Here is a 17,765-nt window from a genome sequence, read left to right on the forward strand (position 1 = left end):
ATTTGAGAGGACTCATGAACAGGCAAAGGTTGATGGGTATGGGTCAGATTGTGTTTCACAAGCTTGACTTTGTTTTTTAAGGAGGTGACAAAACAGATTGATGAAGGCAGAATGGTGGATGTGGTGTATTTGGATTTTAGTAAGAAGTTTATAAAGGCTCATCATGGAAGGTTCATCCATAAAGCCGAGAAGCATGGGATCCAATGAAACCTAGCTGCAAAGATTTGGAAGAAGGCAGATCAGCATATTCTGCCAGGAGGTTGGTGACATTGATAGGATACAGAGCTGGGTTGAGAAGTTGCAGCTGGAGTTCATTCTGAAAAAGTATAATCCAAATTGATCAAATTTCAGGACACATGCTGGTGATAATAAACCTGATTCTGATTCTGACATGATTCACTTTAAAATTTCAAACAAGTTTAATGGCAGAATTCTTAGCGTTGTGGAGAATGGAGGGATCTTGGGGTCCACATTCTTTAGATCCCTCAAAGTTGCCACATAAGTTGATAAAGTGGTTAAGAAGGCCTATGGTGTGTTGAGTCGTCATTAGTTGCAGGATTGAGTTTGAGAGTCACGAGGTAATATTGCAGCACTGTAAAACTGAAAGTACTGTACGTATTCAATTCTTATTGCCTCCTTTTAGAAAAGATGTGGAAACTTCGGAGAGGGTTCAGAGATTTACCAGGATGCTGCCTGGATTAGAGACTATGTTTTTATGAGAAAAGATAGAGCGAGATAGGATTTTTCTCCTTGAGGGAGGAGGATGAGAGACAACTTGATAGAGTTATATAAGATGAAGAGCCATAAATAGAGTAGAGAGCCATTAACTTTTTCCTAGGGTGGCAATAGCCAATGCCGGAGGACATCCATTTAAAGTGGAGGAAAGCAGTACAAGTTATGTGATCACTCAAGTCGAATATGGTATTCTCCAAAGGGGTTGTCTATTGGTGGGTCCTCAGGTAGCTGTAGAGGCTGATCCAGGATCCACATAAACAGCTGATGCATTGGCAGCTACCCCAAGTCCTTAACAGATCAGGGTGAGGATCCAGTGGCATGGAGTACAAGATGACTGGGGACCCTTCACTGCCATTGTGCTGTGTCATCGTCATCTAATAGAAGGATGAGAGGGGATCTGATTGAAACATATAAGATTATTAAGGGATTGGACATGCTAGAGGCAGGAAACATGTTCCCGATGTTGGGGGAGTCGAGAACCAGAGGCCACAGTTTAAGAATAAGGGGTAGGCCATTTAGAACGGACTTGAAGAAAAGCTTTTTCACCCAGAGAGTTGTGGATCTATGGAATGCTCTGCCCCAGAAGGCAGTGGAAGCCAATTCTCTGGATGCTTTCAAGAAAGAGTTAGATAGAGCTCTTAAAGATAGCGGAGTCAAGGGATACGGGGAGAAGGCAGGAACAGGGTACTGATTATGGATGATCAGCCATGATCACATTGAATGGCAGTGCTGGCTCAAAGGGCCGAATGGCCTACTCCTGCACCTATTGTCTATTATCCACCATTGAGGTCTTAGTTGGAAGAAAGTTTAGGAGGATGTCAGAGATAAGATTTTTTTTAAAACACAGAATGTGGTAAGTGTGAGGAATGCTCTGCCAGGTGTAGCGGTAAAGGTAGATACTTCATCCAGATTCAGATTCATTTATTTACCACGTGTACATCAAAGCATACAGTGAAATGTGTCTCTTACATTAACTCAAGGATGTACTGGGGCAGCCTGCAAGTGTCACAACATATTCCAATGGTAACATAGCATGTCCACAATGCAGACCAGGGCTATTTTAGTTAGCAACATAGATATAAGGAAAATGAAGAGCTACAAGTTTTACAGGATGAAAAGGTTAGATTAATGGTGGAGTGGGTTTAACTAGGTCAGCACAACATCATGGGCTGAAGGGCCATTACTGCACTGTGCTAAATTCTAGGGTAGGACCACTCAAAGATAAAGGAGAGAAATGTGCTTGGATGTATCCTCCAAGAATACTTTGCATCAGTACTTACCAAAGTGATGGGCATAAAGGATAGGGCGATCAGTATCTAGTGTGTTAATACACTAGGTCATTTGAGATGAAGAAAGATGTGGTGTTTGATCTCTTGGAAAAAACTGAGGTGGATAAGACCCCAGGAGCAAATGGGATACATCCCTAGTTATTGAGAGAGGCAAGAGCTGATATTGTTGGGGTCTTGATCAAAATCTTTAGAAGCAGGTGGGAACTCAGAGGATCACTGAATAGTTAATGTTATTCCATTGTTTCACAGGGGAAATAGGGATAATCATGGATTATCTGAGTCTCACATATAACTCAGATTTCCATCTAAACCAGTCCCATCTCTCCACACTTAGCCTATAACCCTTTCCTAATCATTTACCCTTTCAAGTGTCTTTTAAATGTTGTTAATGTACCTATTTCTTCCATATACAGACCATTCCCTGGGTTAAAAAGTTGTCCCTCAGGTCCTTATTAAACCTCAGTTTAAACCTGTGCCCTCTGATATTTGGGAAAAAGACTGTGCACGTTCACCCAGTCTATGCCCCTCAATGTTTATTCTCCTCTGTAAGGTCACCCCTCATCCTTCTACACTTCCAACCTGCCAGATGTCAGTTCAAAACATCGACCATTTTCTTTCATGGAAGTTGCCTGAGCTGCTGAATTCCTCCACCGCGAGGTGTGTGTTGCTCAGTGTTCCAGCATCTGCGGAATCTCGTCTCAACCAATGGGATTCCTCTGTGTATAGCTGGGATGGTGCTGAAAAGCACAGGCTATCACTGGCTGTTTTCCAGAGAAATGTTTGTGAAATATTCACATTTGGAAAAGCATAAACAGTTTTTGGACGGTCAGCATGGCTTTGTACAAAACTTGCCTGAGTTTTTGGGGGGGTTTGAAGGTGATTGATGAAGGTGGGGCAGTGAATGTAGCCTACATGTACATTCAAAAGCCATTTAACAAAGGCCTCTCAAGGGAGGCTTATCCAGAAAGTTAAGAAGTATGGGATTCACAGTGAATTAGTTGTCTGGATTCAGAATTGGCTTCTCCATGGAAGACACTGGGTAATATCAATGGGACTTATTCTACCTGGAGGTCTGCAACTAGTGGGGTTCCACAGGGAACCAGCAGGTACCTCAGCTGTTTTTGAGAGATAGAAATGGCCTGATGAAAACATGGATGGATGGATAGTAAGTCTGCAGATGATACAAGGATTGGTGAAGTTGGGGACAGCGTAGAAGTTTGTCAAAGGACACAGCAGGATATACTGTATATCAGTAGCAGACACGGGCAAAGAATTGGCAAATAGAGTTTATCTAGGCAAGTGTGAGAGGTTACACTTTGAGGTGTTAAATGTAAAGGGACAGGACAGAGTTAATGGCAGGAATCTTAACAATATTGATGTACAGAGGAATCTTGCAGTCAAGTCCACCGCTCCCTGAAATTGGCCGAACAGATTAAAAAAAGGTGTGCATGTACTTGCACATGGCATTAGTCAAGGCATTGAGTTCAAGAGTCAGGATGTTATGTTGCTGTCTTCTAGAACTCTGGTTAGGCCAATTCTAGAGTATTACATTAATTTCTGGTTGCCCCATTACAGGAAGGGTGAGGGCCTTTGAAGAGGGTGCAGAAGAGGTTCACCAGGATGCTGTCTGGTGTGGCAGAGGCTGAAGGGATTCCTGATAGAGGTTTATAAGATTATGAGAGGCACAGATAACAGTAGCGAGCTGGTATATTTCCCCAATGGTGGAAATGTTTAATACCAGAGGGCATGCACTTAAGGTGAGAAGGGAGGAAGTTTGAAGGAAATGTTCAGGGCAAGTTTATTTTGCACACAAAGTGGTAGGTGTTTTGTGCCAGGGGTGGTGGTAGAGGCAGATACCATGGAGGTGTTTAAGAGGTTGTTAGACATGGAAAAAGATGGATATCGTATTAGCAGGAGAGACATGATAGACTGAAAGGTCTGTTCCTCTGCTGCACTGTTTGAGATTCCCATCCCATTCCCTTACTCTCTCCAAATCCCCCAACCTGTAGTCATAATTCCCTCTCTGCTGCCTTACAGAGTGCCCCTCCATTGCCCTCTGTAGCCACCTCCTCCTCCCTGCCTGTATCTTTCAGTTTTACATACCCAGGTCTCCTAGTGCATTCTAACATGAGGGGGACTCTACACATGGCTCCTGGTGCAGTCTAAGAAGATGGGAACCCAAACAGCAGAGTGTCATGTGATGGAAGACTCATCTCTCATTTGTAAGTGGCATTTATTTATGCAGAGACAACCCCACTTCCTCCACCTCTCCATCCTCACTCTGCTCCTGCCTTGTCTGCGCTGATTAGCGGCATTCCCAACATGCCTTTGGCAGTGGCGAAGAGGTTGACTGGTGTGGAGCCATCAGTGATCAGGGTTGAGTTCAGTCCCAGTCCCTGCAGCAGCTTAACCTGATGTGGGGGCAAAGATTACAGGTCAGAGGCTGATGAGGAGGTTGCCTGGCTCCTCCAGTGGCTGCTGCATTCTCCCATTCCACCTTCAACTTATCATTTATTCCTCTCCTTCCCTATTAACATCTCCCGCATCCCCCTCAACTCCTTCCACCTCCCTGCTTCATCCTCTCAACTGATCTACCCATCTCCTCCCTCTCTAACCTCTCCCACAACCCCCTCAACCTCTTCCCACCTTGTCTACCTCCCGTTTCATCCCCTCAACTGATCTACCCATCTCCTCCCTCCCTAACCTCCCGCACCCCCTCAACCTCTTGTCACCTTCCCTGCTTCATCCCCTCAACTGATCTACCCTCCCAACCTCTCCCACACTCCCTTACCCTCTACCCACCTTGTTCACCTCCCCTACTTTGTTCCTTCAACTGTTCTACCCATCTCCCTCCCTAACCTCTCCTGTAGCCCCCTCAACCTCTTCCCACCTCATCCACCTCCCCTGCCCCACCCCCACCATTCTGCCTCCCCAACCACCTCCACCTCTCTTCTCCAGAAGCCCTTTTCCTTCCCAACATCCCAGTCAATTACCAAAGGAGAAAAAAATTGTTTCCCTACAACCACTCCCCACAACATTTTGTCTGAAATATGCCACCTCTGCTTTTTAAGCTGTGACCCCCCCCCCCAACTTTTCACTTCCAGTTCTAGTTTTCCCCACAAGATGTTTGTCAGTGATGTTTCATAGAACTGTACAGTGTAGGGACTAACCCATCCATGCCAGTCTTTCCTCACAGTCCTTGCCTGTCTCACTAAGACTATAAGATATATGAGCAGAATGAGGCAATTTGGCCGCTTGAGTCTGCTCCGCCATTTCATCGCTGATCCAATTTTCCTCTCAGACTCAACCTCTTGCCTTCTCCCTGTATTCCTTCATGCCCTGACCAATCAAGAATCTATCAACAACCTCTGTCTTAAATATACCTGAAGACTTGGCCTCCACAGCTGCTTGTGGCAGAGTTCCACAGTTCACCACTCTCCTGCTAAAAAAATTCCTCCTCATTTCTGTTCTAAAAGGACACCCCCGTGCCCCCTCCTACTCTAGGAAACATCCTCTCCACATCCAGTCTATCAAGGCCAAACCATTCCATAAATTTCAATGAGATCACCTCACATTCTTCTGAATTCAAGGGAATAAATTAAAAGCACTTCATATGAGAAACCATTCAATCCTGGAATAATTTTCATGAAAATCTATTAAACCCTCTCCAGTTTCAGCACATCCTTTCTAAGATAAGGGGCCCAAAATTGCTCACAGTGAGGCCTCACCAGTGCTTTATAAAGTCTCAACAATACATCCTTGCTTTTATATTCTAGTCCTTTTGAAATGAATGTTAACATTACATTTGCCTTCCTCAGCACAGACTCAACCTGTAAATTAACCTTTAGAGAATCCTGCATAAGGACTCCCTAGAACATAAGAAATATGAGCAGGAGTCGGTCATCTGGCCTGTCGAGACTGCTCTGCCATTCAATAAGATAGTGGCTGATCTGGCCATGGACACATCCTGCCTTTTCCCCATAACCCTTAACTCCCCTACTATGCAAAAATCTATCAAACCTTGACTTAAATATATTTACTGAGGTAGCCTCCACTGCTTCATTGGGCAAATAATTCCATGGATTCACCACTCTGAGAAAAGCAGTTCCTCCTCATCACCGTCCTAAATCTACTTCCCTTAATCTCGAGGCTATGTCCCCTGGTTCTAGTCTCACCTATCAGTGGAAACAACTTTCTTGCATCTATCTTATCTATCCCTTTCAAAATTTTATATGGTTCTATAAGATCTACTCTCATTCTTCAGAGTCCCTTTGAGCCTTCCAGACTGTATTTCAGTAATATTCTGCCCATTCTCCTAATCTAAATCCTTCTGTAGCCCCTCTACTTCCTCAAAACTACCTGCCTCTTCACCTATCTTCAAATCATCTGCAATCCTTGCAAAAAAGTCAATCAATTCCATCATCCAAATCATTGACATATAATGTAAAAAGAATTGGTCTCAACACAGACTCCTTTGGAACACAACTAGTCACTGGTAGCCAACAACTCTGCCCCCTGCCAATAAGCCACTGCTTTATCCATGCTAGAATCTTTCCTCTAATTCCATGGGCTCGTAACTTACTAAGCAGCCTCATGTGTGGGACCTTGTCAAAGGCCTTCTGAAAATCCGAGTAAATAACATCAACCGATTCTCCTTTGTCTAGCCTACTTGTACTTCTTCAAAGAATTCCACAGATTTGTCAGGCAAGATTTTCCCTTGAGAAGACCATACAGACTACAGCCTATTTTATCATGTGCCTCCTGGTACCCTGACACCTTATCATAGAACCATATAACATTACAGCACAGAAACAGGCCTTTTGGCCCTTTTTTGGCTGTGCCGAACCATTTTTCTGCCTAGTCCCATTGACCTGCACCTGGACCATATCCCTCCGTTCACCTCTCATCCATGTACCTGTCCAAGTTTTTCTTAAATGTTAAACGTAAGCCCGCATTTACCACTGCATCTGGCAGCTCATTCCACATTCTCACCACTCTCTGTGTGAAGAAGCCCCCCTAATGTTCCCTTTAAGCTTTTCCCCCTTCACCCTTAACCCATGTCCTCTGTTTCCTAGCCTCAGTGGAAAAAGCTTGCTTGCATTCACTCTATCTATACCCATCATAATTTTATATATCTCTATCAAATCTCCCCTCATTCTTCTACGCTCCAGGGAATGAAGTTCTAACCTATTCAGCCTTTCTCTGTAACTCAGTTTCTCAAGTCCTGGCAAATTCCTTGTAAACCTTCTCTGCACTCTTTCAACCTTATTAATATCCTTCCTGTAATTCAGTGACCAAAACTGCACACAATACTCCAAATTCGGCTTCACCAATGCCTTATACAACCTCACTATAATGTTCCAACTATTATACTCAATACTTCAATTTATAAAGGCCAATGTACCAAAAGCGCTCTTTACTACCCTATCTCCCTGTGATGCCACTTTTAGGGAATTTTGTATCTGTATTCCCAGATCCCTCTGTTCTACTGCACTCCTCAGTGCCCTACCATTTACTTTGTATGGTCTACCTTGGTTTTTCCTTCTAAAGTGCAATACCTCACACTTGTAAACTCCAGCTACCATTTTTCAGCCCATTTTTCCAGCTGGTCCAAATCCCTCTGCAAGCTTTGAAAACCTTCCTCACTGTCCACTACACCTCCGATCTTTGTATCATCAGCAAATTTGCTGATCCAGTTTACCACATTATCATCCAGATCATTGATATAGATGACAAATAACAATGGACCCAGCACTGATCCCTGTGGCATAACACTAGTCACAGGCCTCTACTCAAAGAAGCAATTCTCCACTACCACTCTCTGGCTTCTCCCATTGAGCCAATGTCTAATCCAATTTACTACCTCACCATGTATACCCAGCAACTGAATCTTCCTAACTAACCTCCCATGCAGGACTTTGTCAAAGGCCTTACTGAAGTCCACATAGACAACATCCTCTGCCTTCCCTTCATCCACTTTCCTTGTAACCTCCTCAAAAAACTCTAATAGATTTATAAAACATGACCTACCATGCACCAAGCCATGTTGACTCTCCCTAATAAGTCCCCGTCTATCTAAATACTTGTAGATCCTACCTCTTAGTACTCCTTCCAATAATTTACCTACTACCAACGTCAAACTTACCAGCCTATAATTTCCTGGATTACTTTTAGAGCCTTTTTAAACAACGGAACAACACGAGCTATCCTCCAATCCTCCGGCACCTCATCTGTAGATATCGACATTTTAAATATATCTGCCAAGCCCCTGCAATATCAACACTAGTCTCCTTCAAGGTCTGAGGGAATACCCTGCCAGGTCCTGGGGATTTATCTACTCTGATCTGCCTCAAGATAGCAAGCACCTCCTCTTCTTCAATCTGTATAGGTTCCATGACCTCACTGCTTGTTTGCCTTATTTCCATTGACTCCATCCCAGTTTCTTAGTAAATACAGATGCAAAATAACCATTTAAGATCTCCCCCATTTCTTTTGGTTCCATACATAGCCAACCACTCTGATCATCAAGAGGACCAATTTTATCCCTTACTATCTTTTTGCTTTTAATAAACCTGTAGAAGCTCTTTGAATTATCCTTCACCTTGACTGCCAAAGCTACCTCATGTCTTCTTTTAGCCCTCCTGATTTCTTTCTTAAGTATGTTTTTGCACTTTTCATATTCTTCAAGCACCTTATTTGCTCCCTGTTTTCTATACATGTCATACATCTCTCTCTTCTTTTTCATCAGCGTTCCAATATCCCTAGAGAACTAAGGTTCCTTATTCTTATTCACTTTGCCTTTAATCCTGAGAGGAACATACAAACTCTGCACTCTCAAAATTTCTCCTTTGAAGGCCTTCCACTTACCAGTCACATCCTGGCCAGAGAACAACCTGTCCCAATCCACGCTTTTTAGATCCTTTCTCATTTCTTCAAATTTGGCCTTTTTCCAGTTGAGAACCTCAACCCGAGGACCAGATCTATCTTTATCAATGATCAAGTTGAAACTAATGGTATGATCACTGGAACCAAAGTGGTCCCCTACACACACTTCCATCACTGTCCTTACTTGTTTCCTAATAGGAGATCTAATATTGCATCCTCTCTAGTCGGTACCTCTATATATTGATTTAGAAAAAATTTCTGAACACATTTTACAAACTCTAACCCATCTAGACCTTTAACAGTATGGGAGTCCCAATCAATATGTGGAAAATTAAAAATCCCCTACTATCACGATTTATGTTTCCTGCAGTTGTCTGCTATCTCTCTGCAGAATTGCTCTTCCAATTCTCGCTGACTATTGGGTGGTCTATAATACAACCCCATTAACGTGCTCATACCTTTCCTGTTTCTCTGCTCTATCCATAAGGCCTTGGTAGACAAGCCCTTTAATCTGTCCCACCTGAACACTGCTGTAACGTTTTCCCTGACTAGCAATGCCACCTCCCCACCCTCTGCCTATATCACATCTGAAACATCAGAACCCTGGAACATTTGTACAGGTCCCCCAGAAGAGATCCCAATTATCCAGAGGTCTGAATCCTGCCCCCTGCTCCAATCCTTCAGCCACGTGTTCATCCTCCAGAGCATCCTATTCTTACCCTCACTGGCATGTTGCACAGGTTACAATCCTGAGATTACCACCCTCGAGGTTGGTGCTTTTTAACTTCCTTAATAATCAACTCCAACATCTTCCCAACTACTGAGTTCAGACTAACTGGCCTATAATTTCCCTTCTTCTGCCTCTCTCCCTTCTTGAAGAGTGGATTGACATTTGCAATATTCCAGTCTTCCAGAACCATTCCAGAATCTAGTTATTCTTGAAAGATCATTACTAATGCTTTCACAATCTCTTCAGCCACCTCTTTCAGAACCCTGGGGTGTAGTCCATATAGTCCAGGTCACTTATCTACCTTCAGACTTTTCAGTTTGCCAAGAACCCTCTCTCTAGTTATGGTAACTTCAAACACTTTATGACCCCTGACACCTGGAACTTCTACCATACTGCTAGTGTCTTCCACAGTGAAGACTGATGCAAAATACTTATTCAGTTCATCCGCCATTTCGCTGCCTCCCATTACTACTTCTCCAGAATAGTTTTCCAACGATCCAATATCCATTCTCACCTCTCGTACACTTTATGAATCTAAAGCAACTTTTGGTATCCTCTTTAATATTATTGGCTTACTTTCTGTGGTGGTTCAGTCCGAAGTCCGTGGTCTGGTCAACAGACTCCAGACTCCGGGTTTTCTGGCTGTCCCTTGCTGTGGCTGGACTGAACCAGAAACACCTGAGGCTTATTATATTGGAACTGGGAATATAAGTGGCCCTGGTATTGCATGTGGTTGGTTGGGTGTTTTGTCAAGAGACTCATGGCTGGTGGAAGGCCAGAATGGGCTATTGCCATCCTTAGGACTGTGTTGGAGAACCATGGCTTCTGGAAGCTGGGAGCCTTGCTGGCAGTAGTTGGAGCTGTCATTGTGCTATGGATTCAGCTGTTTCCAGGGCCAGCTGGGTGGCTGTCAGCCACTCTGAGCTAGGTGGGGATCTGGTTGTTTCTGTAGCCAGCCAAGGCTGCTGGCTGTGATGGCTACTTGGAGCTACCCTGATGCAGAGGTGGAACTATCTGTTGTTCTTTGGTGTTTGTCTCTTCCTGTCCTTGCCTCTGTGGGGTGTCAGGCTGTTCTGCTGTTGCCCTGTGGGGGGAATCTGTCTTGTCTTTGCCTCTGTTGGGTAGGTCAGGCTGTTCTGCTGTTACCATATAACCATATAACAATCATAGCATGGAAACAGGCCATCTTGGCCCTCCTAGTCCGTGCCGAATTCTTAATCTCACCTTGTCCCCCCACCTGCACTCAGCCCATAACCCTCCACTCCTTTCCTGTCCATATACCTATCCAATTTTACCTTAAATGACACAACTGAACTGGCCTCTACTACTTCTACAGGAAGCTCATTCCACACAGCTATCACTCTCTGAGTAAAGAAATACCCCCTTGTGTTTCCCTTAAACTTCTGCCCCCTAACTCTCAAATCATGTCCTCTCATTTGAATCTCCCCTACTCTCAGTGGAAACAGCCTATTCACGTTAACTCTATCTATCCCTCTCAAAATTTTAAATACCTCGATCAAATCCCCCCTCAACCTTCTATGCTCCAATGAATAGAGACCTAACTTGTTCAACCTTTCTCTGTAACTTAAGTGCTGAAACCCAGGTAACATCCTAGTAAATCGTCTCTGCACTCTCTCTAATTTATTGATATCTTTCCTATAATTCGTTGACCAGAACTGCACACAATACTCCAAATTTGGCCTTACCAATGCCTTGTACAATTTTAACATTACATTCCAACTTCTGTACTCAAAGCTTTGATTTATAAAGGCCAGCGTTCCAAAAGCCTTCTTCACCACCCTATCTACATGAGACTCCACCTTCAGAGAACTATGCACTGTTATTCCTAGATCTCTCTGTTCCTCTGCATTTCTCAATGCCCTACCATTTACCCTGTATGTTCTATTTGGATTATTCCTGCCAAAATGTAGAACCTCACACTTCTCAGCATTACCTGACGGATTGTCCTGCCCCACCTTGGTGTGGAGTTATGAATGAGTCCTGGCTTGTTGGAGGATGAGTCCTGGCTCTATATCTGTACTGTCCTGGCTCCATGTTGATATAAACTTCCTAGTCTGCCCCTAGCTCCAGGACTACAGCCTCCAGCCAAGCCTCAAGACCCGAAGTCCCTAGCCAAGTCTTGTCATGTCCTTGCCTGGGTTTGGTGGTCTGAGCCTGAGGCAAGACCCAGGTTCTGGGTCCTTGTCCAGTCTCGGGCTTGGAGTCCATGCCAGGTTCCTTGTTCCCAGTCCCTCGTCCTGGTCCTGCTTCCCTTGCCTCAACTGCATCTTGTCCTTGGGTTCTGTCCAGTCCTGTTTCTGGGGCTCCAATGTCTGTATCCTGCAGTTGGGTCCTGATTCAACACCTGACTTATGACAGAATGACCCCCCCCCCCATTCAGGGACCCAGCAACACAGACACTGGTGTCTAACTCTTGTCACCCTGGGTTCCCCCTCCTAATTGAACATCCACCTGCCCGAGTTGCCCATATTCCTGGAGAGCCGCTATGGTTGCCTGGAGGCTCCCATGGGGTGGGGTGGGTACAGTGGTGGTTCAGTCTAAAGTCTGTGGACTCTGGGTTTTCTGGCTGTCCCTTGCTGTGGTTGGACTTAACCAGAAACACTTGAGACTCGTATTGGAACTGGGAATATAAGTGGCCCTGGCATTGAGTGTGGTTGAGGGTTCGTCTTGTCAAGAGACTTATGGCACAGGTGGCTGGTGGAAGGCTAGAACGGGCTATTGCCATCCTTGGGACTGTGTTGGAGAACCATGGCTTCTGGGAGCCTTGCTGGCAGTAGTCGGAGCTGTCATTGTGGTAGGAATTCAGCTGTTTCCAGGGTCAGCTGGGTGGCTGTCAGCCACTCTGAGCTAGGTGGGGATCTGGTTGTTTCTGTAGCCAGCCAAGGCTGCCGGACGTAACGGCTACTTGGAGCTACCCCGATGCAGAGGTGGAACTGTCAGTCATTATTTGGTGTTTGTCTCTTCCTGTCCTTGCCTCCATGGGGTAAGTCAGGCTGTTCTACTGTTGCCCTGCGGGGGGAATCTGTCTTGTCTTTGCCTCTATCGGGTAGGTCAGGCTGTCCTGCCGTTACCCGATGGATGGTCCTGCCCCACCTTGGTGTGGAGTTATAGATGAGTCCCGGCTTGTCAGTGGATAAGTCCTGGATCTATGTTTGTGTACTGTCACATTTCATGTCAGTGTCCTGTTAAAGAAGAGTCCCGACTTGTTGGAGGGTAAGTCCCGGCTCCATGTTGATGTAAAGTTCCTAGTCTGCCCCTAGCTCTAGCCTCTGAGTTCCCCAAGATCCAGGACCCAAGACACCAAGCCTCAACCCAAGCCTCAAGACCCCGTCCCTACCCAAGCCTCGTCACGACCTCACCTGGGTTTGAGCCCGAGGCAAGAGCCAGGTTCTGGGTCCTTGTCCAGTCTTGGGCTCAGAGTCCACCCCAGGCTCCTTGTTCCCAGTCCCTCGTCCTGGCCCTGCTTTCCCTGCCTTGACTGCATCCCATCCCGTCCTTGGGTTCTGTCTAGTCCTGTTTCTGGGACTCCAATGTCTGTCCTGCAGTTGGGTCCTGATTCAACACCCGACTTAATGACACTTTCATATTCCATCTTTAACTTCTTAATGACCTTTTTGTTGTTTTCTGTTGCTTTTTTTTTTGGAAGCCTTCCAATCCTCTAACTTCCCACTAATTTTTGCTCTATTTTATGCCCTCTCTTTGTCTTTTATATTGGCTCAGATTTCTCTTATCGCCACAGCTGTGTCATCTTTCCTGTGAAATTTCTAGAAGCAATTTAAAAGGCACAGGATATATACATCCCAAAGAGGAAGAAGAATTTTAGTCATTGCTGTTCTGCTGTCATCCCTGCCAGTGTTCTTTTCCAATCAATTCAGGCCAATTCCTCTCTCATGCCTCTGTAATTCCCTTTACTCCACTGTAATTTTGATACATCTGACTTTAGCTTCTCCTCCTTTAGCCAGGGTGAATTTAATCATATTATGATCACTTGCCCCTGAGAGTTTTTTTTTACTTTAAGCTCTCTGGAGCTATGATGTTGTGACCATTACAGCGACTTGGATGGCTCGGGGCAAGAATGGTTACTTCAAGTGCCAGGCTTTAGATGTTTCAGAAAGGACAGGGAGGGAGGCAAAATAGGTGGGGGCATGGCACTACTGATCAGAGATAGTGTCACGGCTGCAAAAAAGGAGGAGGACATGGAGGGATTGTCCACGGAGTCTCTGTGGGTGGAAGCTGGGAACAGGAAGGGGGTCAATAATTCTATTGGGTGTTTTTTATATATAGGCCACTTAATAGTGACATCAAGGAGCAGATAGAGAGACACATTCTAGAAAGGTGTGATAATAACAGGGTTGTCATGGTGGGAGACCTTAACTTCCAAGATATCGATTGGTATGTCCCTAGAGTGAGAGGTTTAGATGGGATGGATTTGTTAAGTGTGTTCAAGGTGGTTTCTTAACACAATATGTAGATAACCTGTTGGCACATGGCCAAGTGGTTAAGGCATTGGTCTAGTGATCTCAGCTGAGGCAGCGTGTTGTGTCCTTGAGCAAGGCACTTAACCACACATTGCTCTGCGACGACACCGGTGCCACGCTGTATTGCCCCTTGGACAACATCAGAGGCATGGAGAGGGGAGACTTGCAGTGGGGGCAACTGCCGGTCTCCCATACAACCCTGCCCAGGCCTGCGCCCTGGAAACTTTCCAAGATCTCTCAGATCTTGTCAGATCTCTCATGGGAGAGAATTAATTGGAGTAAGGGGAAATATGAGGCTATTGGGCAGGAACTTGGAAGCATTAATTGGGAACAGATGTTCTCAGGGAAATGCACAAAAGAAATGTGGCAAATGTTCAGGGTACATTTGCATGGAGCTCTGCATAGGTACGTTCCAAAAAGTTAGGGAAAGGATGGTAGGATATAGGAACTGTGGTGTACAAAGACTGTTGTAAATCTAGTCGAGAAGAAAAGAGCTTACAAAAGGTTCAAAAAACTAGATAATTATAGAGATCTGGAAGATTACAAGGCTAGCAGGAAGGAGCTTAAGAAAGAAATTAGGAGAGCCAGAAGGGACCATGAGAAGGCCTTGGTGGACAGGATTAAGGAAAACCCCAAGGCATTCTACAAGTATGTGAAGACAAAGAGGAGAAGACACAAGAGAATAGGACCAATCAAGTCTGACAGTGGAGAAGTGTGTATGGAACCGCAGGAGATTGCATAGGTACAGTACTTATTGAGTACTTCAGTATTCACTATGGAAAAGGACCTTGGTGATTGTAGGGATGACTTACAGCAGACTGGAAAAACTTGAGCATGTAGATATTAAGGAAGAGGATGTGCTGGAGCTTTTGGAAAGCATCAAGTTGGATAAGTCACTGGGGCTGGACAAAATGTACCCCAGGCTGCAGTGGGAGGTGAGCTGAGTTTCTGGTGATGATCTTTGAATCATCAATGGGGACGGGAGAGGTTCCGGAGGATTGGAGGGTTGTGGATGTTGTTCCATTATTCAAGAAAGGGAGTAGAGATAGCCAGGAAATTATAGACCAGTGAGTCTTACTTCAGTGGTTGGTAAGTTGATGGAGAAGATCCTGAGAGGCAGGATTTATGAACCTTTGGAGAGGCATAATATGATTAGGAATAGTCAGCATGGCTTTGTCAAAGGCAGGTCTTGCCTTACAGCCTGATTAAATTTTTTTGAGGATGTGACTAGACACACTGATGAAGGTACAGCGTAGATGTAGTGTATATGGATTTTAGTAAGGCATTTAACAAGGTTCCCCATGCAAGGCTTGTTGAGAAAGTAAGGAGGAATGTGATCCAAGGAGACATTGTGTTGTGGATCCAGAACTGGCTTGCCCACAGAAGGCAAAGAGTGGTTGTAGACAGATCATATTCTGCATGGAGGTCAGTGACCAGTGGAGTGCCTCAGGGATCTGTTCTGGGACCCCTACTCTTTGTAATTTTTATAAATGACCTGGGTGAAGAAGTGGAGGGATGGGTTAGTAAATTTGCTGATGACACCAAGGTTGGGGGGTGTTGTGGACAGTGTGGAGGGCTGTCAGAGGTTACAGTGGGACATTGATAGGATGAAAAACTGGGCTGAGAAGTGAAAAATGGAGTTCAACCCAACTAAGTGTGAGGTGGTTCATTTTGGTAGGTTATATATGATGGCAGAATATAAATGGTAAGACTCTTGGCAGTGTGGAGGAGCAGAGGGATCTTGGGGTCCGAGTCCATAGGACACTCAGTTGCTGCACAGATTTTCTCTGTGGTTAAGAAAGCATATGGTGCATTGGCCTTCATCAACAGTGAGATTGAGTTTAGGAGCCAAGAGGTAATGTTGCAGCTATATAGGACCCTGGTCAAACCCCACTTGAAGTACTGTGCTCAGTTCTGGTCGCTTCACTATAGTATGGTTTCTATGTGGAAACCATAGAAAGGTGCAGAGGAGATTTACAAGGCTGTTGCCTGGATTGGGGAGCATGCCTTATGAGAATAGGTTAAGTGAACTCAGCCTTTTATCCTTGGGGCAACGGGGGATGAGAGGTGACCCGATAGAAGTGTACAAGATGATGAGAGGCATTGATCATGTGTATAGTCAGGGTTTTTCCCAGGGCTAGAATTACTAGCATGAGAGGGCATAGTTTTAAAGCGCTTGGAAGCGGGTACGGAGGAGATGTCGGGTAAGTTTTTTTTTAATGCAGAGAGTGATGAGTGCATGGAATGGGTTGACTGTGATGGTGGTGGAGGTGAATACAATAGGGTCTTTTAAGATACTCCTGGACAGGTACATGGAGCTCAGAAAAATGGAGGGCTATGGGTAACCCAGGGTAATTTCTAAAGTAAGGTCATGTTCAGCACAGCTTTGTGGCCCAAAGTGCCTGTATTATGCTGTAGGTTTTGTTTGTTTCTAATCAAATCCAGTTCACTACACAATACCCAATCCAGAATAGCTGATTTCCTTGTTTGCTCAACCACGAGCTGCTTCAAAAGCCATCTCATAAGCATTGTAAAATACACTGGGGATCCAGCACCAAACTGATTTTCCCAGTTTACCTGAATATTGAAACACCCCCATGACTATTGTAATATTGCCCTTTTGTCATACATTTTCTATCTCCCATTGTAATTTGTGGACCACATTCTTATTACCGTTTTGGGGTCTGCATACCACTCCCATCAGGGACTTTTTACCCTTGCAGTTCCTTAGCCTATACACAATGATTCAACACCTTCTGACCCTATTTCACCTCTTTCTAATGAATTGATTTCATATTTTTTTTACCAACAAAGCAATCTGACTTTCTGCCTGTCCTTTTGATACAATGTGTATCCTTGGAAATTAGAGTTCCCAGCTATAATCTTTTTCCCATGATTCAGTAATACCTACATCTTCATACCTGCCAATCTGCAACTGTTCATCCATATAATGCACTCATTCAAAAATAACACCTTCAGTCCTGTATTCACCTTTTTTGATTTTGTCCACCTCTAATGTTGCAACTGATCTGTTGACTGCAATTCTGCCCTATCAACAGCCTCCCCTCACTACACATTGCCTCTGTTTGTAAACCAGCTACCTAATTTTCAGCGCTATTATCCACCTTTTCCTACGATACTACTTGCATTGAGATTTATGCAACTCAGGACGCTGGTCACACCTTGATCAACATTGATTCCTAACTTTGAGGTCTTTCCAATATCTCCCTCCACAACTTCTCCACTAACTGTTCTGGCATTCTTGTTCCCATCCCCTGCAACTCTAGTTTAAACCCCACTGTGCAGCGTTAACAAACCTTCCTGCTAGGATATTAGTCCCCCTCCAGTTCAGATGCAAACCTTCCCTTCTGTCTTCTGTACAGATCCCACCTTCCCAGGAGGCGAGCCCAAAAATAATGCCCTTCCTCCTACACCAACTCTTAGCCATTATAACCATTATAATCATTAACCATTAACCATTATATTAACCATTATAATCATCCTAGTTCTGGCCTCACTAGCACGTGGCATAGGTAGTAATCCAGACTCCATCCAAGATAGAATATAGAAGATGGAAAATCTACAGCACATTATTGGTCCTTCGGCCCACATTGTTGTACCGACCAT

General features: G+C 44.6%; 1 protein-coding gene across 3 annotated transcripts in view; it reads right to left on the reverse strand.

Moving 5' to 3' along the window:
- Nucleotides 1-1,641: 1,641 nt before the first annotated feature.
- The window catches only part of mvp (major vault protein), a 55,939-nt gene continuing 39,815 nt past the window's right edge, over nucleotides 1,642-17,765 (reverse strand). For all 3 annotated transcript variants that reach the window (XM_059953300.1, XM_059953301.1, XM_059953299.1), the window contains one exon: nucleotides 1,642-4,435. In XM_059953300.1, coding sequence (XP_059809283.1) covers nucleotides 4,301-4,435 — 135 coding nt within the window. In that variant the 3' untranslated portion in view covers nucleotides 1,642-4,300. The remainder of the gene's footprint in view (nucleotides 4,436-17,765) is intronic.

This window comes from Hypanus sabinus, chromosome 29 (assembly GCF_030144855.1).
Source record: "Hypanus sabinus isolate sHypSab1 chromosome 29, sHypSab1.hap1, whole genome shotgun sequence".
NCBI lineage: Eukaryota > Metazoa > Chordata > Chondrichthyes > Myliobatiformes > Dasyatidae > Hypanus > Hypanus sabinus.